General features: G+C 43.0%; 1 protein-coding gene across 1 annotated transcript; it reads left to right on the top strand.

Annotated features, from left to right (window-relative positions):
* Window positions 1-515: 515 nt before the first annotated feature.
* LOC110988527 (uncharacterized) lies at window positions 516-26254 on the top strand. The gene is made up of 30 exons (XM_022252133.2): window positions 516-1153; window positions 3941-3976; window positions 4316-4482; window positions 5043-5153; window positions 5631-5769; window positions 6530-6841; window positions 7990-8184; window positions 8634-8727; window positions 9501-9815; window positions 10287-10522; window positions 11526-11912; window positions 12434-12594; window positions 13188-13301; window positions 13853-14105; window positions 14577-14726; window positions 15172-15460; window positions 15953-16497; window positions 16999-17159; window positions 17592-17740; window positions 17963-18027; window positions 18383-18543; window positions 18712-18825; window positions 19522-19660; window positions 20220-20483; window positions 20980-21268; window positions 21953-22497; window positions 23298-23670; window positions 24324-24434; window positions 24835-25230; window positions 25693-26254. Exons 1-30 carry the CDS (start codon window positions 1007-1009, stop codon window positions 25953-25955), a joined length of 6681 nt encoding a protein of 2226 aa, XP_022107825.2. The 5' UTR covers window positions 516-1006; the 3' UTR covers window positions 25956-26254.
* The last annotated feature ends 90 nt before the right edge of the window (window positions 26255-26344 follow it).

Here is a 26344-nt window from a genome sequence, read left to right as displayed (position 1 = left end):
TCTGAAATGATCTGTTGACACCACCGGGTCACGGTTACACTTGACTGGTGATTGATGAGATTTCACCTGCGGTCACAGCGCGGGAAAACAAAAAGCCCACCCCACATCTAAAGCCACAAAGACACTCCTCTGGGGGACCAGCGAAGGCTGAACAATGGTCTCACGGCTGAACCTGTTGTTGGCCATTCATTTTCCCTACATGGTTGGCCGACTACCGGGTATTTCAGGTGTTAGGTGGACGATCAATTAATGGCAGTTGCTCCCTCTACATTCAACTGCGCAAGCGCTCATTTCTGATTCAGAAACAATGAAGTAGTTTGAACGCTAACAGCATCAGCGGCAGAACTTTTATTGTTCTATTTTGTATCATAAAATAAAACCTGGTCGCCGATTCCATAAAAGAGTTCTTCAGCGGCAGCAGAAACTCCAGAGGGAGTGAAAACGCTTCCTGCAAAAGCCATTTTCACTTGAATTGGTCTTTGATGACACGCCGTTTCGTGCATTATGCACTTCGTGAAATGTAGCATTTTTGAGGTGTGAAATTGTCAAGACCTGTCATACCCGTGCAGAAATTGCACATTCTTTTAGCAGTAATCCATGAGGTCAGGAAGGGGACGGAATTACTTTATCGTCGCCCTCGTCGGCCGCTGTGACATATTGCGGATCCTGCCCAGCGAACGAGAAGGCGCTTATAACGCATTCAGATACTGTTTTGTTTGGCTTAAGAAGCTTAATCCCCATACGGTGAGTGGAGTCTTGCGTGTGTATAAACAGTGCACGCATGACAGGATTCAGTAACCCAGCTTAGGTTATTCTTCACTGTGAATGGACCGAGTCACAAGTACCGTAGAGCATTGACGTTTTGCTGCATCTCGATTACTGTGCCCCCCCCCATCGCTATACTGTAAAGAAACAGACAAAACGATCGTCTTCGCACACTTCCTTGGAGCGGTTTCACCTACAGTTCTTTGCCATCTTGATCGAGCCAGGACTGGGGGCCGTTAAGATGAGACGACTCGAGGATGCATCTGCCTTTGGAATAGTGGGAGTGTTCCTCCTCGTCCTAGCGCACGCAGTCCAGTTTGGTCTGTCTGCACCGTCGGGTAATAAGGAATGGACGGTCACTGCTAACCAGCACTCCAAGAAGTATCAGGTTGGTTGATGTCCATAATTCCTATACAGTCCTTGTAGCGGTAACAAATTTCAAGGTCTTTCGACAGTGGACACAATGGATACATGTTGGGGAGGGATATGGATGGGAAAGGGTAGTAAGGCAACAGTATAACGTGGCCTATTTTCTTGTGAAGATATGCAGACGCACAGAGTTAGGTTGTTCATGTAAATTTCATAATTAAGCCATACCACGGACGAACTGAGGAATAGGCCCCACCAACACCTGCCTGTCTCAAAGACACTTGTCAAGCGAACCAGTCTGTATTCTTCGAAACCGTTGTCGTCCGTTCCGTAAAATGGTAAAATTAACATACGACAATATAAATGAAAATCAAAAATCGCGTCTATGCAAGCTTTTGAAGTCTTGTTTAACCATCAAGAGTTGTTGTGTAGTGACCGAAGATCTTCACAGAAAAACAGGAAGGGTCTGTTGTCAGACCAATTTTCCTTCCATCTTTTGAAGAAGGGATCGATTGAGGTTTAATCTTCTCTCTCAAAAATCCTGCAAAAGTTTTAGAAAGTACACAGCGTGGCTATAGAAGATTTAAAATAGCAAACTGTGCATTGTTGCTTAATGATGAGCCTGTACCACATTTCAATTCGCGGCACAAGGTTCCCTTTGGCACTTTCAGACGAAGGGACAGTTGCCTTCCATCGCATAGAGTAGGCCTATATATACACAGTGGGGATTGTCATTTAGTGTCTAGCAATAACACGTTTGCATCAAGGGGACAAAATGCCCCTGGAGTTTGACCAATGGGCGAGTAATACAGTATAAAACCTCGTGTATGGAATCAGATTAAGAAAATACTTCTGGAATATATGGACATTTGTGCTCGCAACTTAGTCACAAGAAGTTTAAGTTCTTTTACACGAATATCAGACAAGGGGTTTGTACATTGTCGAGCACTTGCACCTTCGGCATTTATAAATGTGTAAAAAATGGATGTACGGTGCACTGATTCTAACAGCTTATTGTTGCCATTCATTGCCAAAATATCAGTTTTAATGTTAGGAATGAAATAAGGATGACTTCTGTGACCTTCAGAAATATCGTACTGAATTTGCAAACTGGTAGAAGAAATATATTGGAATGTAAAAAAAAACCACCCGTTTTGCTATAGACATTAGAACTCCCGTAAGATAATACGATTGAACTTCAGATTAAGTTACAAATCTCTAGAAAGACTGGTCTGCAAATCATGAGAGCATGCTCTGAGTTTGATTAACGACTTAAACGAAATCTGTAAGTCTAAGAATTTCAACAGGGCCTCATGTTGGCTTTTGTGACAACGACAACATTATCTACGGGGTTGAACACGGGGAGAAATCAGAAATGCTTTGTGGATGCGATAAAGGCCCTGAATTACATGTAAAGCGCCCCGGGATGTTTGTTCAGTTTATGTTCCCGTGAGTCACACGACAACTGCACAAAGACCATTAGTCCTTTATGGATGACTCGTGTGCAGTGTGACTGAGTGGCCATGACTAGATTTCACCCCCTACCACTCCTTCAGATTCTAAGAACTTTAAAGTTGTGGGCTAGTCTATGCATGTAATGTTCTATTATCAGAGATGGCGAATGGACTTCCGGGCGTATTTGCGGAATCGAACAGTGGTTTTTTTTGTTGTTTTTTTTGCATAAATATTGACAGAGCAAATATTTAAAAAGCAACCTTTACCGCACCAAGATTTTTTTAAACGTGTGCCCAACGGCAGTATTGCATGTATTTTCAACCCAGCTGAGTGGAGCAAGTTTCAATGCCTGATGCCGTACGGTATCAAACCTTCTTTTGTTTTGCAAATGGGAAAACCAAGCCTTATAAACTTCACGGCACATTCCACCGCGTTATTATCATCAAGATCAACGAAATACCGGGCTTTAGTAAAATCAGTGTCATGGTGACTGGTTGAATGGCCGGGGATTATGAAAGTTTGGCCTTGGTGAATAAATTACTTTGTCACTCTGTCGAACGAAAGGGGGGGTGCCATTCTTGCTGACATCTACATCAATCACAATTCATTGTCAGCTTCTGACACTTGACTGAGTGGTTTGGCGTATGTAGTGTACAATGTACATGTACATGCGGCATTATGCGTTTATGCCATTATGGGTGCCACAGTTACCATGCAAGCGGGGCAAACATTTTGTCATTTCAAGGGAATTTTGGACATAAAAACGGTTACCTCGCAGCTGACTGTGATTTCATAAAGCAATGGTGTGGTTGACGGGATGCCACACTTTCCAAAATTCTTTTAAATTTTTACCTAAAATAACCGGCCGAAAGGACATTTGGCCTTTATACATTTGTCGCAGTATTCCGAACCGCTTAATCTGAATTGTTTGCATAGCAATCAGGAAACATCAGTCCCTTTCTCAGATATGAATTCAGTAAGTAGATTTTACGTTCTTAATTTAAGCTAAGGTAAACTCTTCCAAAATAAAATCATAACATCGATTAATTGAAATCCTTTTGAAGAATGCATGTGCTGGAATCTATTGCTTGGTGAGCTGTTTGGTTCTTTCCAGAATACCGGTAGCGAACCAAATAATTCTGACACAGCACCCCGTTACGTAAATGATATGCCATTTGTTTTACCAGCTTGCTACATCGTTGTATACTCTTCCACAGAAATTAACCTTTTTAGGCCACGATAAGTCAATTTGATATTTATATGTGAATTTTCTAGTTATTGTAATTATAACCAACTTCATACAAATCGAAGGGCTGTAATGTTACTCATGTACACCTGTTGTTTTTGATAGGTGCTGCACTCGATTCGCGAGAGACGGCAGTCCGCGGTAAGATATACATAAGTGATATTGTGAAGAATAATTTTCAATTCCCAGACTCCATAATCGTCTCAATTAAGCTTCAGTTTCAAATAGCATTATGTTTAGAACTTATTGGTGAAAAAACTTTGGTAAAATGAATAAACAACACTTGCTAGTGGCTACGCCGTGATTTTGTTTAAACTTTGAAAGGTTTACATAAGAATTATGTTTCTTGGTTAAATTCTTGAGGTTTCCTTAGAATTGCAGATTTGCTCGGTAAAGTTTGGCAACAGCGTGCGAGGAGCCAATAACTTTCCAAACATGTGCCACTATCATGCCCTCACACAAATAATATTCTCTGAAAAGGGAGGAAGAGGGGTCGATGTACAGTTGTTCCAGGTGGAGACCAAGATAGCTGTCCGCTTCGCCAGCACCACCATTACCAGCCGTATCAACAACAAGGCTAGCGACTCCCAGCCGTTTGACTTCGTGATGCAGCTGCCGACCCGCGCTTACATCGCCAACTTCTCCATGTAAGATAGCGGAAAGAATGCAGTGACTCAGGGTAGTCCTAAATCTATTTTTTTGGAAGGGGGAGGGAACTCCAGTCTCAGTTTTTGTTAAGCTGGTGGGTTTATTAAAGCTGATGAAACTTTGCCAGGGGAGATGTAAATTTCAGTATCTGATTTTTATCACAGTTTGTGATACCTGGCTGCCTGGGCAATAGTGAATTCCAACCGGCCGGTTTAGTCAGGCAAGCCTGGTCGTCAAGTTAAGGTGTCGACACTAGCATGGAATTGGTCAGAAAGATATTCTTCTGAGTCACGCTTTGTTCAGGTCCCACCAGACCAAGCCTGTGATTTTCTCAAAAGCCGTGCTTTGGATAATGTTGGCGACCTGCAACAACCAAACAGCAAAAACAATTTGCTTTGACTTCGGAAATTTTGGGAGCTTCAAAATGCATGGTTGATTGACGCTTTTTGAGGTAGAAGGTTTTACTCAAATCTTTCCTTTTTAAACGGTACTTTATTTATGGTGCTACTCTGAGAAGGAACCACTTTGCTAGATTTTTTTTCCTTGTATTTTTTCTCAGGGAGGTGGACGGTGTGACATTCTACGGCAAAGTTAGAGATCAGTGTGAAGGAGAGGACGAGAACACGTTTGATGCGTCTGGCAGCCTGTCCACCGGTCGAATAACTGCGCTGTTAGTACCTCGAGTGTTACTTTCGCATATGCTTTATTATGATCTTTTTTAGACATTGATACAGGTTTTAAAAACAATAATAAGAATAATAATAATAACAACAACAAACACTTGTTAAGCGCCATCTATCTAGTAAACTATTCCAAGGTGCTGTATTATCATTATCCCTGCACACTGGGTTCACATCATCTAAACATTCCAGAAACCATCTCAGCTCCCTGGGGAGTATACAAGCCTGATGCTGCCATTTCGGCACAAACGACTAAACGTTACCGTGTCTGCCCAATTTTATCGAATTGGCAAACTTATCTTCCGAATCTATGGGACAAAGTAATTTCTAGTGTTATTTGTAAGCGATGGAGACATTTGAAAGAAAGCCAACGGTAAGTAAACAGATAAAAAGCCGACCATAAACATGAATGGAAACAATGTCAAAAGACACAGCATGACTTTGAAGACTATTTCCTTCTGATGCAGGGATCCTACCAGAAACACGTTCATAGTGACGATCAACGTGGCATCCGGGGACAGGGTGGGTGTCGTGGTGAACTACCAGGAACTACTGGAGAGGAGTCAGGGATGGTACACCCAGAAGATAAGCGTGAATCCCCAACAGGTAAGGACGGGTTAGGCATTATGAAACTCTGACCGTAGTACTAAACTAGTTGATTCGAAATCGGCGCTTTTTACCTCGTGTGTCATCCCAGGTTTGAAATGCGAAACAGGAGGAAAGTGGAATATATACAATATATGACTAATTGAAAAAAACATGCTGCAGACTAAAGGCGCATTTCCATATGAACGTTTTTGGGATGCGTTGCGAACGCGATACGTTTCACTTTCACGAACGCAAAAATCGACTCTATCAACTTAACACACATGTGCGATGTGTTCGGCCGTCAAAATTGTCCCAGGCGCGATTTTGGCGGACGCTTGGCGCAAGTGTTGATGCGCATATGGAAAGGCACCTTAATACTAGCATTTAAATGAACTGTCTTATTTTTAAAGTGACTTTTAGTCGAACGTAATCACTAGTTCAATCTCCATGCTATACATCATACATGGGAAATGAAGAATGATGGTATGAAAGTAATCCACACTGATAACTTGCACACACAAAAGAACCTCAATTTGGTTTAGGAGTTAATATAGATTAATCATTACATTACTCTTATCTCCTTTGCCTAATTGTGTAACTTAACCCAAGTGGGGAATAAATTCAATTTTACAACAGGCCAACAAAACACTCGCTATATGCACGTGACAAGTTACAACACTGTTATAAAAATATGCAAGTATATAAGTAGTTTAGTAACATTGTGAGACTACCTGCGAAGAAGACTGCATTCATATGTCGCATGATATTTCGATTACAGACGGTGAGAGATTTCAGCATCAAGGCCTACATCACCGAACCACAAGGGATCAGTAGATCAGAAGCCGGCATCATGCAGGTAACTGGAGGGGGCTCGGGCTCTGGCGGAGGACTGGGTACTCTGGCCGGCGCCGACACCACCTACCTCTCGCTGAACGAGTACCTCAGCAAGAGCGGCAAGTCGCAGGTCGGCCTGGAGTTCACGCCCAGTAGGCGGGAGCAGCAGAACTTCGCCGGCCAGCCCTCGGGACTAAACGGGGACTTCATCCTGAAATACGACGTGAGACACGAATTGGACGTTGGAGACGTGCAGGTAATTTGATTAAAAACAACAACAAAAACTAAAGTTGAACGAAAGTAAAAGACTAACGTAACAAATTATGATCACTGCATGATTATGATTTTTACGAATTTTAAGTTTTGAATTTTGAGTCATTTATGTGGAAGAAAATGACAATTTAGAGCAATGTTGACAAAATTGATATGCCATCTAAAACACATTTGGGAAGAACATTCTCAATTGTTCCTTTCTTGGTGGAGTTTCCTTAGTTCAAGAAGCCTCACGCAAATCCTTGAAAGAATGTTTTAGTCCAAGTGGCAGCAAAGGGGTGGTTCAAGAATCACATTTCTGAGAGGCACAACTTGTTGAGAGGGGGTAAAAATAATTTAAAATTTATTTAAGTACCGGAACCCTTAATGATCGTTCCGAGGGGACATATTGTAGCTTTTTATACGCTTTTGGAGTGAACGAAATAGACACCCCCATCACGTTTTCAATGTTTATTTAATCAGGCTCCTTTTGGGGGATTGCTCCGATTGGCCCCCCCAGATTCAAACTTGAGTGACAGAATTTCTCTTTGTTCTGTGCAATTTCATTCCGTTTATCTCGTAGTTTAAACTTGTAGTATAGTGTCCATTTGCTGGTTCCAATAATCATGGATACTCATGAAGAAACTGTGGAGTTATTCTTTATAGATGTGGAATGGTTCATTGTTATGACTTGGATATCGGAGGCAGCTCTTGAGAAGTACCTAATGATCTATCACACCTTCCCCTTAGACTCATTAACTGCTCCACTACATTGAAGGCATTCCCACAGAACCCGGCACAGAGCTATTTATAGAGGGAGTGGCGATATAAGTGTCTCAGTTGTTGGAACCAAAATGGTGGATTATGCACCACTGCACGTGGACGATTAGCAAACTATAGCTGTATGCTAGAGTGCACACACAATGAACAGCCAATTAGGTTCCAAAGTCTGAAAGTGGCTCTACTCTCTCTATCTACAGCTCTGACCCGGCATGTCATGGGCGATTGATCTCCAGGTGCGACCTCATTGTTTTGAATGTGATAAATTTACAAAATGAGGAAACCAATGTCACACAATTTACAGGAAGTCAAACTTCGATGACGAGACCCTGAAATATGTAACACGCTCCCCTCGATTTTCTATAATTGTAGACTTTTGGAGATGTCTTCGTCCATCACTTCTCCCCCGGCGGCCTCAGTCCCATTCGTAAGACCGTGGCATTCGTCATCGACGTCAGCGGGTCTATGTACGGTCTCAAGCTGAGACAAACCAAGGAGGGTCTGGCGACCATCATGGACCAGATGAGACCCAGCGATCGGTTCAATATTATCCCATTTTCAGATGAGGTCAGTCAAGCCAGTCCCTTTTTTGGTCTCAGTACATGTATATCGTTATGTAACCGTCATGTAAAACATTGCCTCAAGTTAACTGTTTGGTACTTAACTTTTGGCTTGTTAAATAGGGGCAGATCATTTTATACATTAGGCTTTGCATAATGGGTACGCCGATCGACTTGTAAAGAAAACGTTGATGTGTGTATGAAATAAGCGATGAGTCAGAATGGCAAATCCACATGAATAGGTTTCTCTGAAAGTTAGTTCATCAGTTTCAGGTTTATTAATTAATACATGTAGGCCCATTGCCATTTTTAAAATGCTGATTCCTGTCTACAAAAATATGACCCGATTACCTTGTAACCAAAATCTTTTCAATGTCCGCATGAAAAAAAGGCTACAAATCAACTTAAACGGGTCTGCATATCACTGAATATGTCTTTTGTTTTTTCTTCACAAAGGTTTATTTCTGGAGGGAGGACGAAATGGTTGAGGCATCGTCCACAAATATCAACAAAGCCAAGGCTTACATCAGCGGTCTCGAATCGAAAACTGGTGAGAAGATCTGCCCATCCATCTTTAATTATTCAGCACAATGAATTGCGCTGACCTTAAATAAAACCTCCGAAATTTCAAGCCTGTAGGCTTATGAGGGACCATATTTACAGACCATTGGTTTGTGATGGTCGAGCCCTGATTTCCTGAATGTTAAGGTTTTTCTTCTACAGTTGCATTTCAAAAGCATGTTTTGTCCTGTTTACATGCATGCAAGTCAAAGGGAACACCAGGGCACTGTTCAAAATCGGAACGGCAAAATGGATTATAAATGGAGAACTGTGGGATGGTTGAATATATCATAAAAACAAAATCACAAGAGTGTAAACTGGACGGTTACAGGTATTGGGTACTCGACACAACTATATTCCCAAATCGATTGTGACCTTACCGATGTTTCATATTGCTTAAGTTTGTTGGTTAGAAACTCTAAGCCATTGCATTCTACCACTCTGCACTCACGGTTACGCTACCAGTGTTAAACCCTTCCACCAAACTCGAAACTCGCAATAAATACCAAAGATCTAAACATGACAGGCCTACATGTTTTGAGAGTCAAGTCTATCAAATCCCTGCTGGCCAATCACAAGTCATTCAGTTTTAAGCCAAGTCGTCAGAAGCCATTTAATTAAACTGCAAGTGTTTCTTCGTTTTTGGTTTTGTTTTTTTTTGGTTTTTTTTCGCGGGACTTGTGACATCCTGCGAAAAAATTGTGATGAACTCGACTGCAACACTGCTGAAACTCTAATTATTCGCGTCCTCTTGGGACAAAGGTACGAACCTGAACGACGCCATGATGGACGGACTGAACCAGCTCCGTGTGGCCGGCGCCATGGACCCTATCTCGGCCAACAACCCGGGTATCTGCATCCTCTTTGTGCTGACAGACGGTGTACCGTCCAAGGGCGTGACCAACCCCCGCACCATCGAGCAGAACGTCCAGAGTAGCAACCAGGGCAAGTGCTCGGTGGTGACCCTGGGCTTCGGCGCCGATGTGGACGACAATTTCCTGGCCCGTCTGGCTCTTGGGAACTCCGGCGTAAACCGGAAAATTGTTGAAGATTCCGACGCTTCTGAGCAGCTCATTGGTAAACCATTCAAAAAATGCCGTAGCTATCCATTACAGAGCAGAATTTGGAAAAAAACATATTTATATCGTGAGTAAACTCTCCAAATAAACTCCAAATACTGCTCGATCATAATGACCCAGAATTTTGATTTGGATTTGCTTGACACTCTTTGGGATGAAAAAGAACCCATTTAATTGTAAATGAGCTGGAAATGTCATTTTTGTCCTGGAGAAGAACTCCCCTTGACCTAGAAAATGACATAGTAAGTCCGGATTCTTGATCAATCTAATCCGGCTGTTACTAAGTTTACTGGTGTAACACTTCAACCACAGCGATTGGCCTTCCTGGTGTATAACACGATTTTCCCCAGATTTGACAGTATAGTAAAGGGAATGATGAAGAGAACATCCATCGTGCCCATTTAGATGATGACACAAGTGATCACCAGAACATCTTAGCCGATCCGGGTTTTCTTGTGGTTTGCCACAGGCGTGTACGATGAGGTTGCCACGCCTCTCCTGGCCAACGTCGCCATTGAGTACATGGGCAATGTCGTCAGCGAGGAGTCGCTGACCCAGACCTTCTTCCAAAACTACTTCGAGGGCTCGGAGTTTGCCGTCAGCGGCCGCCTGGCCAACCTCCTGGCGGCAAACTTGCCCATCAGAATCACTGCTATCAGTGCCACCGGGGAGTTAACCATTGAGGAGTATGTGCCGATAGGTGACGTAAGTTTTTCATTGCTGCCTATTTATGTTTATACATGATTTGTTTGTGTATGTGGTTTCATGAGTACAATTATTTTATTAACAGTAGTTACATTTATTGAGAGCATCATACGGGTAGGCCATCAGATTTAGTGACAAGTCATCTGCGACTCTATTCATCTCGAGTCGAAAGCCATTTAAATAACCTGTAACAAGGTATTCAGTGTTCACCAAAGGTCATGTGATGTTGACATTCGATGTTCACCTGACACATAGTTTGACTGATATGATATTGACTAGTTTACAACTCTATAAAGAGGTGTATACATCGTTCAGAATGCTGTGCCACCAGATGAGCTATAGAAAGTTAACATTCATTCATTTTCTCTCGTGCAAACATTTTTAAATACAACCCAACTATTATTGCATTATTTTATCTATGGCTTCTCCTCAAAGAATGAGAACCATAAATATGCTAGTTAACATGGTTAACCAAATAGTTGTTGTCGCAGGACATCAATCAAGTTTATTAAGAAGGCCTGGCCTAGTGATGCTGATACGGCCTTCAAAGTAACTGGAGTACATATGCTGACGATGCTGTTTGCAACGTGCGGTCTGACAGCCAGTATACCTTTTATATATAAGATTATGTCATGCAAAAGCCTGCAACATTAAAACTTGTAAAAACTCCCTTCACAGGGTACATCATTAATGTGCTTGCTCTTGTAGCATGCGTAGATGTTTTGCCTGAAAAGATTAGAACTAGAAGGTCGTTGCTTTGTTTATGAAACAAATGGCTCCTATTTTGGTTTGAAATGTGCTGGTAAATATTGATAGATCGATATCAGAATTACTTTTGTTAGACATTCCAACGCAACAACGCAACATTCCAACAGCATCCCAGAAACCACATAGTAGTGTCAATGTTTCGCCATAGAGCATGCCGCACTAAAGTTGTAACATTAAGTAGACTGTGGACTGTAATTTTGATGGATGCTTACGATTCCCCTTAACTTCTTTAAAGACAAAACCAGCGGTCCTGATTAACTCTGAGAACGTACCGGAGGGCTTTGCCGAGCGCACGGCCGCCTTCATTTCCCTGGCCCAGCTCTTCAACCAGTACACGGTGTCCAACGATGCCAACGAGCAGCGAGTGATCATAGCCAAGGCGCTGGAGTTGTCCCAACGGTACAACCTGCTGACTCCGCTCATGACCATGACATTCGTGGACTCGCCCCCAGCGGCAACGGGCGAGGACAGCGGCGGCAGCGGTGGCAACACCGTGGCCGTTCCACCGGGGCTGCAGTGGGGCATCCAAGGACCTGTGTACGGGCAGCGAGGCAAGAGCGACAGCACTTTTGGGATTGGTGGCAGCGCGTGTATTGATCCAAACACAGGCACAACTCCTGAGGTAAGTTTCTGGTCTTTGCGAAATCTCTTTGATAAAATAACTGAAACAAACCGGCGCAGCATTTACTCATTTCATATTTACAAAATAGAGGCAACACCTTTTAAAGATTAACTGTGAAAGATCTGAGGTGCAGATTCCGCGGCCTCTATCTACATTCTTTTCCAACGTCCTCGCAATTGACATTTTCCCTAAGCCGAGCTTCAAGGAGTTTTTCCAGTAAAGTTTTACACTTCATCGATGCCTTCATAATAAAAAAACCTGCAGGATACAGGATAAGTTTTAAAAGTTCAGGCATGGGAATGTTAAGGTCTTGCCGTGGGATGGAATCGGCTCTGAGATGATAAAAAATTAAAACGGAAACCATTCTTTAAAAGGAAGTCTTGTTGAAGAAGTTCCTCCAACCCTCTGCTAGATCATTTTTTACTTGTCCACCCCTATGACCCTAAATAAGGGCGGAGCCTGTGACCTATAACTGGAATGACTTGAATCTTCCTCTTTTCCCAACATTTGTTTTACAAAAGATTTTAATAAACATCGGGAGACTACACATCAACTCTTTCATCACCGACCGGTATGCCAGGACCACTCTGAACGGTGCGGTAACCAACCGTGCAACCGATCGGCAAGACGTGCCCTTCACGCTCCACATTCCACCCGGTGCTTTCATTTCGGAATTCTCCCTGTAAGTAAAGTAGGGTCGATATCAATGTCCATGGAGTCTGCTGAGGAACTTTCTCTTTAGTAGTCACCTGAACCTCAGTACATGTACAATGTACTTGTCAACTACATTGTAGGGCTGCCAACTCTCACACACTAACTGCGGGACACATTTCAGGTTCATTCCCACACTGTCACTCCCATGGGGATTCTCACACTGAAAAAACTCCGAAAACAATGAAAAACAATTCTCTCGGCACTTCGATTTGCCGTACATGCCTGTAAGCTTCCCTGTGGTGATTGAACACTGGATCAACCGTTAGAGGCGATCGGATATTTGCTTTGTGCGCGTACAGGAAATGTGCGACGGTGTCTCAAACTAAGATCCCAGGCGCCGGGACTAAAAGGTAACACTTAGACTTAACTTGCACTCAGTCTTGGCAGCCCTAAAATATTGTGGGATTTTTCACCGTAAACTCTGACTCAATCAGCACCGTAAGCGCCAGTCACAGTGACCCACACACTTCAGTAACGATGAACAACAGACCAGACTTCCACACATCGTCAGAGTAATCAGTAACATTAATCTTTGTATTCACTTATTCTTTTCATTTTTAGAGAGCTGAATGGGAAGACTTACACCGGCAAAGTGGACGACATTCGGAACACAGATTGGCAATTGGCGTTTGCGTCCAACACAGACGGGCGACAGGTTGCGCTGGTGACTAAGCGGTAAATATAAAACAAACACAGTATTACACAACTCCTGAATAGATTTCCATGATATGTTGGTTGTTGAATTATTATTCATTTGTCACTGAATTATTCAGTACCACCGTATACCTTGATATAACGGAGTTTTCCATTTTCACTTTCAATTATGCGAAGTATGTTTGATTTGTTGACTGTGCATGTACAGCTTACTTGTCCAAGATGTTTTTTATGCACAAAACTTCCTGCTCAGAATCTTCAATGCAAAAATGTACCGGTAACTACTCTCTTATGAAGTAACTTTGAAACCTTTCTGTCCTACTTGCACATTTTTCGGATGGGATTTGATGTACTTGTTTTCAAAGTGATTTGTAGATTGGATTGTACGAAAATACCTTGTCCCAGCTTTAGTTTCTAAATCGTATATGAACACATCAGTTTACTTTCTGTTCGATTTTAGGCTATATTGTTTGACTGTCTCTATTTGTATTATGCGCGCAATAACATGACAACAGTAAATACCATTTTCGTGAAGTGACATTGATTCCACGGTGAATATATTATATTCCCAGAGACCCTACTAAGGACACCTTCACCATGCGTGTCTTGGGCGTGGCTCCCCAGACTACTGTGACCTTCATCCTGACTTATGACGAGCTGCTGGAGAGGAGGCGGGGCGTCTTCGAGCACCGGCTCAATCTCTGGCCGGGCCAGGCCGTGGAGGATCTCCAGTTGGACATCTACATCACCGAGCCCCAGGGAATCAGCGACATGGACCTCAAGTACGTCCCACGTGCGTCCGAAACCGACGAGGAAAATCTGCAGGTAAAACGGAGATAGTTCAGGTGAAAGGTGCTCTTCTTTAAACGTTGTAGAAAATTACGCACGAATGCAAATCATCAGTTTGGAAGATATTTTGTCATAAAAACAGGAACCATGCATTTCGCCTGACTTCGAAAAAAGGCCTCAGAACAAAGGACTTGAAAGGCAAAGTGATACCTTTCAATCTCTTAAGATTTAAGGGTGGTACTGAAATGGAAAAGAATTGAAAAGCAAAATATATCAAGGAGTCAAACGTTGGATGAAGGTACGACATACGCACTGCCGTGTTGCACTGTCCTAAAATGTGCCGGTTCCAAAATGTTAATGATGTCTGTCTGCTTCGTAAAGAATTCTGTAAATAACGGAATTTTTGTTTTAAGTGAAGAATATGCAACTTAAGTGTTCATATGCTGTTATCAGAGCTGTTAGTCCCAAATTTCCATCAATACGTTAGCACTGTTTATATTGACGCAGAGCTTGATTCGGCGTAGCAGTGACTACAGGGCCCACGCACACTTCGCCCCGTCGGTTGAGGATCAGGTAACATACACGCCTGACGGAATGGCCGGTGATGTGGTGTTGGAATATGACGTCATCCACACCAGAGAAGGAAGTTATATAGAGGTAGGCCTACGTACATCACACCCAAAGCATGCGAATTGAGTATTTTTTTATTGCAATGCCCTAGGAAAATCAGGTATTCCAAATAATCGATATTGCTTCAATTTCTGTTGATCAAATTTATATACGTCTGAGCGCCTATTAATTTTGAATAAACCAGAAAGTGAAATCCTGCAAGAACTTCACAGCAATTGTCTAACAAATTCATTTTGAGGCAACACGGACACATAATCCTTTAAATAACTACAACATGCAAATTTAAAAACAAGTTGTAGATATTTATTCTTTAAATTAAATTTCCGTTTTTAGGATGAATCAAAAATCTGTGAAATTCATCTTTACGTGTAGGCCTATGCATGTAATTTGCTTTTATGAAATACTCGTGGAAAACTCAGAAGTTATTTAAGGCCAAAATGGAATGTTATGTTGCGTGATTGGTTGCATGTAGGTCCAAGACGGCTACTTCACCCATTTCTTCTCACCGACGACCCTCCAACATGCTGCAAAGCACGTCGTCTTCGTCATCGACGTGAGCGGTTCCATGGTCGGCACCAAGCTCCGCCAGGTCAAGGAGGCCCTCAAGATCATCCTGGACGATCTCGGCCCCAGGGATCGCTTCAACATCTTGGTCTTCTCTGATGCTGTGCAGTACTGGAGGCGCAACGTGCTGGTCCAGGCCACGCGGAGGAACATCAACGATGCCAAACTGTTTGTGGATGATCTGATAGACCAAGGAGGTAATTTAACACCAATTTTTCTTTATTCCGCTTTTGTTGTTTTCAAATGTATAAAAAAATCTATACCTCCATGAAAACTGCACTAAAAATGCTACCAAAAATGAGTAAACCAGGTACCTTCAGGTTCTCTCCACTTGCATGCTTGTAAAGTATGTGAAAGGTGTAATGATGTTAGTTAGTATTACACTGTAATGGTAAAAATTGGCTTGAAAGTTACGGCACAATATTTCTGTAGTTACAATTGTGTTGCGTTGCATTTTAGTTACTCTTACAAAATAAACCTTATCCAATATTCAAGTAATTTCCTCATTAGTTTGTACTCAGTGATTTCCAAAATGTAACGTAATCCTTATAGTATTAGATTTGAATTGGCCTCAGCTAGAGAAAAGGATTTGAAAGAGTCATAGGTCTTGATGTCTCAAAATGAATACATGTACTAGGTTGTTTCAATGTGTGTATATTATGTTAAACATTTTCACCATTACCTTATAGAAACCAACCTTGGTGAGGCCATCATTCAAGCTGACAACCTCTTGGACCTGCAGTCAGGCTCCTTCGGCGAGGACCAAAATTATCTCTCCATGATGTATGTGTTGACTGATGGCCAGCCGACCATCGGTATCACGGATCCAGACAAGCTCGTCCGTGCTGTCAACGCGGCCCTGAACAGGGAGCACGCCCTGTTCTGCCTGGGCTTTGGCCGCAACGTCTCCTTCGACCTCCTGGTCCAGCTGGGGCTCCAGAACCGCGGCAACACCCGGCGGATCCACGAGACAGCCGACGCCAGCGAGCAGCTGCAGCGGTTTTATTTCGAGGTGTCCCGGCCTGTCATCTTCGACGTGGAGATGATGTACGAGTCTGGGGTGTCCAACCCGGACGACCTGACAATGTGGCGGTTCCCGTACTACTTTGACGGATCGGAGGTGTCCGTGTCTGGGAAACTCTACGAGAATCCGAGCTCAACTACACTTGAAGGCAATGTGCATGGACAGACTGCGACGGGAGAGTTGTATCGCAATACTAGAAAGGACATAAGGGTAAGATTGGATGAAAAGGTTAATAGCGACTCAGATTGACTAACACCACATGGGACTATATTCAGACCCAATTTTGTCATTTTATCGTGTCCCTTCGGTGCCCTGAATTCGGTTTCTTTATAGCATTTTTTGTGTTTCTTCAAGATGTTTAAAGTCTGAAGTCAATCACTTATGGTCTCCATATTGTTTTGTGAGCAATACTGTGAAACTATCAATAACCATTTCGCATCCAGAGTTTTCAAAACTCTGTGTTGTCCAAATAATTTGTCTCCTTTGCAGTTTAGCCTTCTTGGCCCGATTCCTGCTATTTTAATTCTCTTGTCATGCAGCTACCGAGCTTTTGCTCAACGCCCTTTTTTTGAAAACGTTCAATGCCTGGTTTTGATGGCATATTTTTTGCAGTCATTATGCTCCAATATTTATGAAAATGGCTCAGCAGAACTAAACTTTCTGGTTCTTATAACTGTAAGTAATACAGGGACTACTAATTTTTTGTTATAGATCACAGCCCCGGAACTCAGCCAGGACCATACCGTACCAAAGGTCGTGGAGCGCATCTGGGTGATGAAGACCATCCAGGACTTGATCAACCAGTACGCCATCACGGAGAACCCCGCCGCACGCCGGGCGCTGGCTGACAGAATCGCGCTTCTCGCTACAAGGTTTGAAGAAAGGCCGACAATATTTTCAACAACACTGATTTCTGTAGACGCCGCAACAATGATAGCTCTTTTAATACATGTATTGGCAAATTTCAAAATAATCCAGGCTTTACCTTACTTTTTATCTGAGTACTTTTAAAAGTTTAGGGCTAAATAAGCACAATATCTTCAAAAACGATAATGTTCAATTACCTTCACAAATTTTGTTTTAACACCACACAAGTGTGTATAGCCACATACGATTTTGTTGTCACGAGACTATACTAAAGACTAACATCGTTTGCCATAACTCTGTATATGAAAAACCACCTATTCCACAGAACATAATCATAGGCTGTAAAAAGCTTTCATTTTTACCAAAAAAGCGTTGGACTGAATTTAGCAAGGATATTTAGAAGCTCTGAACCAGCTGTGTCTGTGTGCTCTTTGTAGGTACAATTTTGTGACTCCACTCACTCCGATGTTATTGACGGACCCTGACGATGACCGGCCCATCACGGATAACAGCCTCCCCCCACCGTCCATCCTGCATACCGGCACCACAATGGATATCCTCCGCAGTCTGCTGGAAGATCTACCCGGTAGGCCGATTTTAAGAACACTAAATTTTCAAGTGGATTCATTGCACTTGCTTTGAACAACTTTCTCTTTAAAACAGACATGGATGAAAACTGATTGTGCTGTGCTTTGTGTTTAGACTTAGGCCTACTATTATTGTTTTGCCCACGGTAGTATTGCATGTCAAAGAAATGAGGCTTTTTAAAGAAGGTGTCGAGATGTTCTTCTTTTACTTGTTTTTACAGGAAAGCAAACAATTCCGGGTGTTGACCCACGACCAGATAAATTCAGCATTGCCACCGAAAGTTCTGTAAGTATAAAGATATGAATCAACAACGTATTTTGATTTTGTTGCATGACAACAATGTAGCTTTTGTAATTGAAGTAACTGAAAGCCCGTCTCCCACTCATGACATCACAGACGGACTGTCAACGTCTGACTCCTCGTTTTTGCTACAGCATTTTCATTGCTCAATAGCAACTTTGTGTGAAAACATATCACGTCTAGTATCGAATCCCTTCAAACTACTAGTGATCTCGATCATCATGACACAAGTTTTCATCGGTGGAATGGAAAAAAATGAACGGTATGATGCTACCGGTGATTGTAACATCGAATGGTCACATAAACTGAGGAAGTATGTGTGTTGTCCTGTCCCTTCTAGGATGACATTGACACCAAGAGCTTGACTGTCAACTCCCAGATCGTGCTGCGATTTGCCACAACCACCGTCAGTTCCACCATGGAGAACACGGGTAGCAAGGCAGGATGGGCCGTGTTCAAACAGAAGATTCCACATCAGGCATTCATCACCAACTTCACATTGTATGCATGTATCAACTGAAATACAGACAGAAGAGCAAATACTATACTGTGGTCTTCATTGACCAAGATGTAAAGACAGAGGTTTCCATGGTACATTATTTTCATCCATGTCATGGCTTCTTTTAATTGATGATAGACGTTCCCATCTCTATTGACACTTTGAAACAGGACTTCGAATGGTAGAAGTTATCAAGGAGTTGCTGATGAAAAGAGCCAGAATGTGACACTTCAGCAACGAGGTGATCTGGAATTTGCCCGCGGAGGTGGTTTTATTACCGAGCTGTAAGTGCAGTCAACATGATTATGAGAAAATGTTTTAACTTCCAACTTCATACACAAACAGATAACTCCACAACTAAATATTTTTACTGGGGAGATTACCAGAATTGTGATCAGTTCCTTTCTGAGTCCGACGGAAGACCGAAATAGAACATATGTCTAAAGGATTTGGAATTGCTTGCACAGCATTTGAACACAGATGTGAAAAATGCCCTAAATACTCAAGTATATGCATGTTCTAAATCCAAGACTGAATCTCCAACTACAAAGCATATAGTCCTTTTATTTGACATTTGAACTTTATTCAGATTACATAACAGAATTACAACAAAGTACGAGGCGTTGACATTTGACCCAATTTTTTTAATTTAACAATATAGTATAGTCGCCCCGGATTTCCCAAGGAGTTAGAGATACAATGTACATGCTTATAATATCCGAACCTTGTCCATTGCATATGCATGAAGACCTGGGTACCCTTTGTGGTCATAAGAGTTTCCCAGGCAACAATACATCGAAAGAAAACACCACTAAATCCTGCAATGCTCGATTGGAGGGAAAAAAAGAAAAAACGATCCATTCATTTCAGGACATTGTAAAGTCAGTGAAGCAAGAGACTTGACCCGGGCACTGTCCCCGCTTTTGTATATCCCAAACAGTAGCAACACGCTTTAACTTTGGTGTTTTCTTGTGTTTCAGAGACCCAGAGAGTAAAGTCTTCGTCACATCAGTTAACCTTCAGCCTAGCATTACGGCGGAGTTTTCACTCACTTATCAAATTCTGTTACCACGACGACGGGGCATGTACAAGCAGCAACTTGGCTTGTATCCTGGACAGGTATTTCTCGTCAGATTTCACAGAAAGTGGAAAGAAGTCTTCAGAAATGGAACTCTCTTCACAAGTTCTCTGTGATCGTTTTGTTCTCATATTGGTAGCTTTTTTACGGGTTTTATGGCTACTTCAGGAGTTTTCCAATCGTGAGATCCAGATATCCTCACTGCAGCATTTTATAGGCTTTACGAAGAGAAGTTTGGTTTCCGAAGTGAGGTTAAAGCCCCTCTACAAACGTTCTTGGGGAATAACACGGATATTAAATGCCAAAACTATCCCTCAACAGGCTTTTAGCATGCGTTTGGAAACAGGGAAGCTGGAATCTTTGGTACTGTGTTTACAATTGTACTTACAGTGTATTTACAGTTGGCAGGGTTCAAAAACAGATTGATTTGAGAATAAGAATACTTGGAAAGCCCCCAGTGACATTGCGTATTAAGCACTTTATTAGTGTTGAACAGAATCTGGTCCTTGATTTTTCTTCTGGGTAGTTGGTGACATGATACTTCTGCCATCTCTAGGAGGGGGACTCTTGTGATCTTTTGTGTCTGATTCCCCTGTGCAGGTTGTTGACAACTTACAAGTGGACGTCAGCATCACCGAGCCCCAGGGCGTGCACGCCGCCAACGCCTACCTGAAGGACCGATCATTGGCGGACGGCCGCGCTCAACATTTACTGCAGCCCATGACACGGGTCGGCGACAGCAAGCAGCGGGTTGCGTACCGGCCGTCACGGCAGGACCAGCAGAAACTGAGCGAAGATGGCATCATGGGAGATTTTGTGGTTGAGTATGATGTCAATCACTCCAACAACGCTGGGGACATTAAGGTTGGTAGATGATTAAGATAAAATCTTTCATTTCATTCACAAGGGAAGTCTTGATTTTACTGTCTTTTTACAACCACATTCATCTGTTGCAGAGCATATAAACAAAATCAATAAGTCATAACTGAACAATAGAATATAAAAGATTATGAATGTAGAATTAAATATAGAACTTCCTGTAATGCAATTTATTAATTTATAATTTTATCTCACAAAATGAACTAAGTAATATTTGGACTTGAGAAAGACATACAGCTTGTTTTAACAGATCTAAAAGCAAGAAAAGTGTTTTGTTACTTTAATATGTGAGATTGCCTTTGTATATCCCTCTTCTTGCAAAGATGTCATGTAGTTTTAAAATCATCATGGATTCCATTTCCAAATCATCTTTAGAATGAGTGAACGACACAGTTACTATAAATAATAAGTAAAACATGTAGCGACTAAGTAGTCTTCAAACTGACAGTCACACCTAGTCACGATTTTTTCCTTGCCCTAGGTCCTGAATGACTACTTTGTTCAGTTTTTCTCCCCGAGCGGCCTGTCCGTGCTCCGCAAGCACGTCATCTTCGTCATCGACACCAGCAGCTCCATGGAGGGCGTCAAGCTGGCGCAGGTCAAGGCGGCCCTCAAGACAATCCTGGACGAGATCTCCCCGGGAGACAAGTTCAACATCCTACCCTTCTCCAACCAGGTGGAGTTCCTGGACCGCTACCGGATGGTGGAGGCCTCCAAGGCCAACGTGGAGTACTCCAAGTCGTACGTCGATGACCTGCAAGAGGTGGATGGTAAGATCATCTCTTACCCTCGTAGATTTCTTGAATATCCTACAGGAGGCTGTAGAAGGTTTTGCCTAGATTGAAGTTTAAAGCATTTTGCCATCTGTGTCAGTACAGTGGAGGATATGGGAAGATTGAGAAAGATTTCCAGGAAAAAGTCTGTTTAGAATTCAGGGCGAACCGATATTCAGAAAAATCAAAATAACTTGTAACGACTGCTGGTATTGCAAATTGTTATCTCTGGACTTTTGTTGGGAGCACAGTCACATTTCATGAATTTCTAAATTGCAGTCTTCGTTGCCAGCTTCATTGTTCGCACAGTTGTGCCAGGTGAATTTAGAAGGAGTAATGAAATAGAGATAGTCAAGAGTTAATTGCTTATATTTTTATATACCGACATTAATTTAGACATTTTTACAAAGTTGTAAATGTGAGTTCAAACTGATGTAAATTTTGTGCATGCGCTCTGTCTCTACACTAAACAATTGTTTGGAAACTACGGGCCCCAGATGTTATAACAGGCTGGCTAATTCTTGTTAAAACAGCAAATATTAATGCAGGTATATGAAGACAGACCAGATATGTACTTGTGATGGAGTTTTTTTTAATTAATCGGTATTTGCTTTCGTAATCACCCGAGGTGTGAACCAGCTTTTAAAGTATTTTATGTTTTTGTGTACTCATTACATATAGCCACCAACTTGAACCGAGCCATCCTAGAAGGTGTCAACATGCTAAGACGGGAGGGTGAGAAGCTACGTGGGGAGGAGAAAGTCATCTCCATGCTGATCGTGCTGACGGACGGTGAGCCCACCTACGGCGAGACGGACACCCAGGAGATCGAACGCAACGTCCAGGACGCCATCAACGGCGACTACTCGCTATTCTGCCTGGCCTTTGGCGAGGATGCCGACTTCGCGTTCCTGAACCGGCTGGCCCTCAACAACCACGGCGTGGCCCGCCGGATACCGGAGAGGGCGGATACCAGCATCCTCCTTCAGGGCTTCTACGACGAGGTGGCCACGCCCCTCCTATATGATGTCCAGTTCTACTACTCGGAGGGTGTGGTCCCGAACACGCTTAGTGAGCGGTTCTTCCCTAACTACTTCAACGGGTCAGAGATTGTTGTGGTGGGAAAATTGGACGAAACACGGCTGTCCAGTCACGTCCTTCGGTCTTTTGTTTACGGGAAGACAGCAAGCGAGGAAATCTCTCTCGCTTCAGATACGAACACGATTGTGAGTAAAATCTAATGCCTCTGAATTGTATCCATTTCCTATAATTTAACACCTGAAAAACACCTTAAATCACTTGATCATTTTTCAGAATTACCAAATTTGTAAATAGATAAAAACAGAACGAGCAAACAACAAAAGCAACAATCGAGGGCATCTGTTTCTTCTTCAAGCTTGCAAGGGGGACGTAGTACCCAGGGCAAAACAACTGCAAATGCGAAGTCCGTAACGACGTGGGGTCCACGCTCCTTGAATCGTGATTTTTTGGGGGATGTGCTGTGGTGTAATCCGAGGCGATTTTGGACCACTTTACCCATGTTTTTAGCATTTTCAGACATCGTTTTAATGTTATAAGCATTTAATTAGCTGTTATGAGGTGTAGACTGAAATGTAAGCCTGCAGGGTCTATTTGGTAAAAAACAAGTGGGAGGGGGCTACCGATTGACGCCCAAGTCAATGATGTTAAATTTCCATGTTTTTTTTTTAAATGAGCACAGTGGTGCACGTCGGTGCATTAAAATACCGGAGTACAGAACCCTGCTTGCTCCATACTATTTCTGAATTGTAATGAATTTAGATCGCCCATTAATGAACACAGTATTTCATGGAAGAAGGTGTTGACCAATTTCGTCTTTGCAAACAAAGATTTAACACAGTAACTAACATTTGACAAAATATACAACATATGGAATATTTTGTACAGGTGGACATAGTTTGATTTAGAGCGACAAACTACTGGGCATTTTATCAGAGATTGCAAGTGGTACGATAAAAGCTGAGGGTATTTTGTTTCAACTCAATAGGTCCCCTCGCGCGTTCTGTTGGACCCATCCATCCCCAGGGATCTGATCGAGCGCATCTGGGCCTACATCATGATTCAGACCCTCCAGCGCAAGCGCGCTCTCACCGAGACCCCCAGCCCGGGCATCCAGCGCGACCTGACCGACACGTCCCTCCGCTACGCCTTTCTCAACCCGTACACACGGATGACCGTCGGGGAGGTGCAAGGAGCTGCCCGGGGCCCGCCGGCCATGCGGGTCTGGGACCGGTCGCTGCCGTCTGAGGTCCAAGACAAGCTGAGCGTGGAGCTGAGCCCGCTGCCCAAGCCCGTCGAGCCGGAGCAGCCTACCACTCCCAAGGGAACTGGCGACGGAGGAAACGGTACAACAGGTGTTGGTGCGTATTCAGTTTGATTTGTATGAGCAACAACTTTAACATTTGGACAGATACGTATTCTCTTTGTAGCCTGCTTCCTATGTTAACATCAATTAAGTCATATAGGTTTGTTTCTCCAAAGAATTAGATAAGTGAAAAATTCAGCCACCGTCCATTCACCCGCTTATTTTTAATAGTCTTAACTGTGTTTCATCGTCCAAATCATAACTACGAATGTCATACACGTACACTTATTTGCCAGTGAGTTGGGACTGTACTAGACCCACTGAGCTCCTACAGGACGCATGCAAGCAGAGTTACACGTCATTATACTGTGGGTCCATAACATTTGCTGATACAATGCCCATGCTTGAAAACATTACTACAATGGGGTCAGCGACACACTTTCAAGGAACGCCAAGCCGATCCTTTGATATACATACGATGCTCTATAGTTCACTCCACTTCGAGACCTTGCTGATAAGGTGTGGTATCCACAACAGCACTGTGTGTGTGTGGAAAGATGTATCTGGCTGATTGGTCCTAAAATGACTAATACAATTCACCTTGGAAGATGAAAAATATTAAATCAACTTGGGCTTTTACAAAGCCGCCTCTACTGTTTCATCACATTTCAATATTGGAAAGTCTGCCATTACTTTCTTCTTCCACAGATGGAGACCCCCACTTTGTTATTAACGTCCCAAAAAGCAACCTATCGTTATGCTTTGACATCAACGGTGAGGCCGGTGATGTATTCAGCTTAATCAAGGACAAAAGGAGAGGTATAAATGTAACACATTTTAACCTGTTAATTTTTTCACTGTTATATTACATAATTATTTACTGTTTTGCTAGTACACGGATATAATGATACAATTTGAATGGAGATGGAAGAAGCGACTCGTTTAGGTGAAATGCTATTTTTTAAGTACAATTATGAAATATGTCTTTGGTGAAGTTGCGTTCTTTTACGGACTTTAAATTGCTTGGCACAGGACAGAAAAAGTTTGTAGGTTAAGTGAAGCAATCATAGAAACAGTGGTCAATACTATATGAGCCCGATTCCAATTTTTGTTACAGGAATGCATTTTTAGTGTATGGGAATATTCTCACCCCGCCAAAGAGGAAAACACACTTCATACTCATCATAGTCTTTAAACCAATTTCATTTTTCCTGCGTAGGTTTGTTCATCAATGGTAGAATTATTGCTAAGCCCCCTCCAAACAAAGGAAAGCAGCAACAGCAGAAAAAACTAAAGACACGAACCTACATCGGCGAGATAGGCGGCGTCTACTCGCCACCGCAGGGAGGTAGCGAGTACGAGATGTGGTTCAACCCCACCGCTATCACCGTCAACGCAAACCACACGCTGCCGTGGGGCAGCAAGCGCACCCTGCAGCTGGGCCCGCTCCGCGTCAGGCTGAACGGCCGGCTGGCCGTCGTCGCGCTGAGGAAGGGGATCGAGTTCACCGTGGTCCGGCACAAGATGCCACCAACCAACACAGAGAAGCCCAGCTTCATGGGCTTCTTCCTGAACGACGGCCGTGGGTTGTCGGACGGAGCTCAGGGACTCATCGGTAAGGGTAAAGATTGGGTTTAGATCAAAGCAAGCAAAAGCTATCCAAAGGAAACTAAGATAAATTCCTCGAATGGATTACTGAGTCCCTTGAATGGCACATCATAATTTTATGAATATCAAATGAAACACTGCCACCTTTTCTCTTCTCAAATGATCAGTTTGATCTATTAGGCATGTACAGTAGGTTTTATATTTGTTCCTGGAAAACCCGCTTTTCACCAAAGTGCCCCTCGTATTAAATGCTGACCCTACTTACCCTCACTCAATAGAAAAAAATCAACGGAAAAATATGAGGTTGAGAAAGAAGTAAAATTTCACAAGAACACCCACAAGTGCATGTTGAGGGATAATGATTACCAGCCAACCAGTCATTACTCTCAGACCAACTATAGTCAACCAGGCAATTCCCTTAGAATCACTATCGTCAGCATTCAACTCTCGGTACTTTTTGTCTACTCAGGACAGTTTCAACACGCCAAAGTACATTTATCAGCAACCGACAGCGGCCGGGGTAGCAGCGGGAGTAGGAGGGGACAGCCGGCGGGCCGGCAGGGTGAGATCACGATCCGCGGGCGGCGCATCAGCGTTCACGCTGGGTCGCGGAACAACGACGTCCGCAAGCGGCGCGTGGACTGCTGGATGGCGGCACACGACAGTGCCGAGGGCATCATCAAAGGCCACTACACAGATTACCTCATGTCTGATCTGTTTGGGACGATGTAAGGCCACCTTTTCGTACGCACCTGTTTGGTCCGTTCCGTATCTGCATTCGTTTGCAGCATTTCACTATCCCCCCATGTAATTTCAGTGAACTTTGTCTGCAACTTGTTCACACAGACAGGAGGTACACTGAAAATGCATAAAATTGAAAATGTGCCTTAAGCTGGCAGACTTGATGCTGTTCTAAGTGGGCAGAATACAAGAGGGTTCCAGTTTCTTTGTTTTTGAAAACGAAAGATACAGAACCCCACATACACATGTACACCCAATCGCTTGTGGAGCTGGGCTTGAGTACATGTATCATGAATTATTAAGTGGGTGGGTGGGTGGATTCCGGTCCTATACCCCATGACAAAGCCTGGGTGCGCCACAGATGTCAGACGTCCTTGTGC

This window comes from Acanthaster planci, linkage group LG04 (genome assembly GCF_054643075.1).
Source record: "Acanthaster planci isolate LZ-2023a linkage group LG04, COTS_SCS, whole genome shotgun sequence".
Lineage (NCBI taxonomy): Eukaryota > Metazoa > Echinodermata > Asteroidea > Valvatida > Acanthasteridae > Acanthaster > Acanthaster planci.
The sequence above is the reverse complement of the archived record's forward strand: the minus strand, read 5'-3'. Positions and strand labels throughout refer to the sequence as shown.

Excerpts from the sequence above, each read along its gene's own strand:
- LOC110988527 (XM_022252133.2), top strand. The coding sequence starts at position 1,007 with ATGAGACGACTCGAGGATGCATCTGCCTTTGGAATAGTGGGAGTGTTC. Across the intron at positions 6,842-7,989 it reads TGGACGTTGGAGACGTGCAG|ACTTTTGGAGATGTCTTCGT; the intron begins GTAATTTGATTA and ends CTATAATTGTAG. Across the intron at positions 24,435-24,834 it reads AATCAAGGACAAAAGGAGAG|GTTTGTTCATCAATGGTAGA; the intron begins GTATAAATGTAA and ends TTTCCTGCGTAG.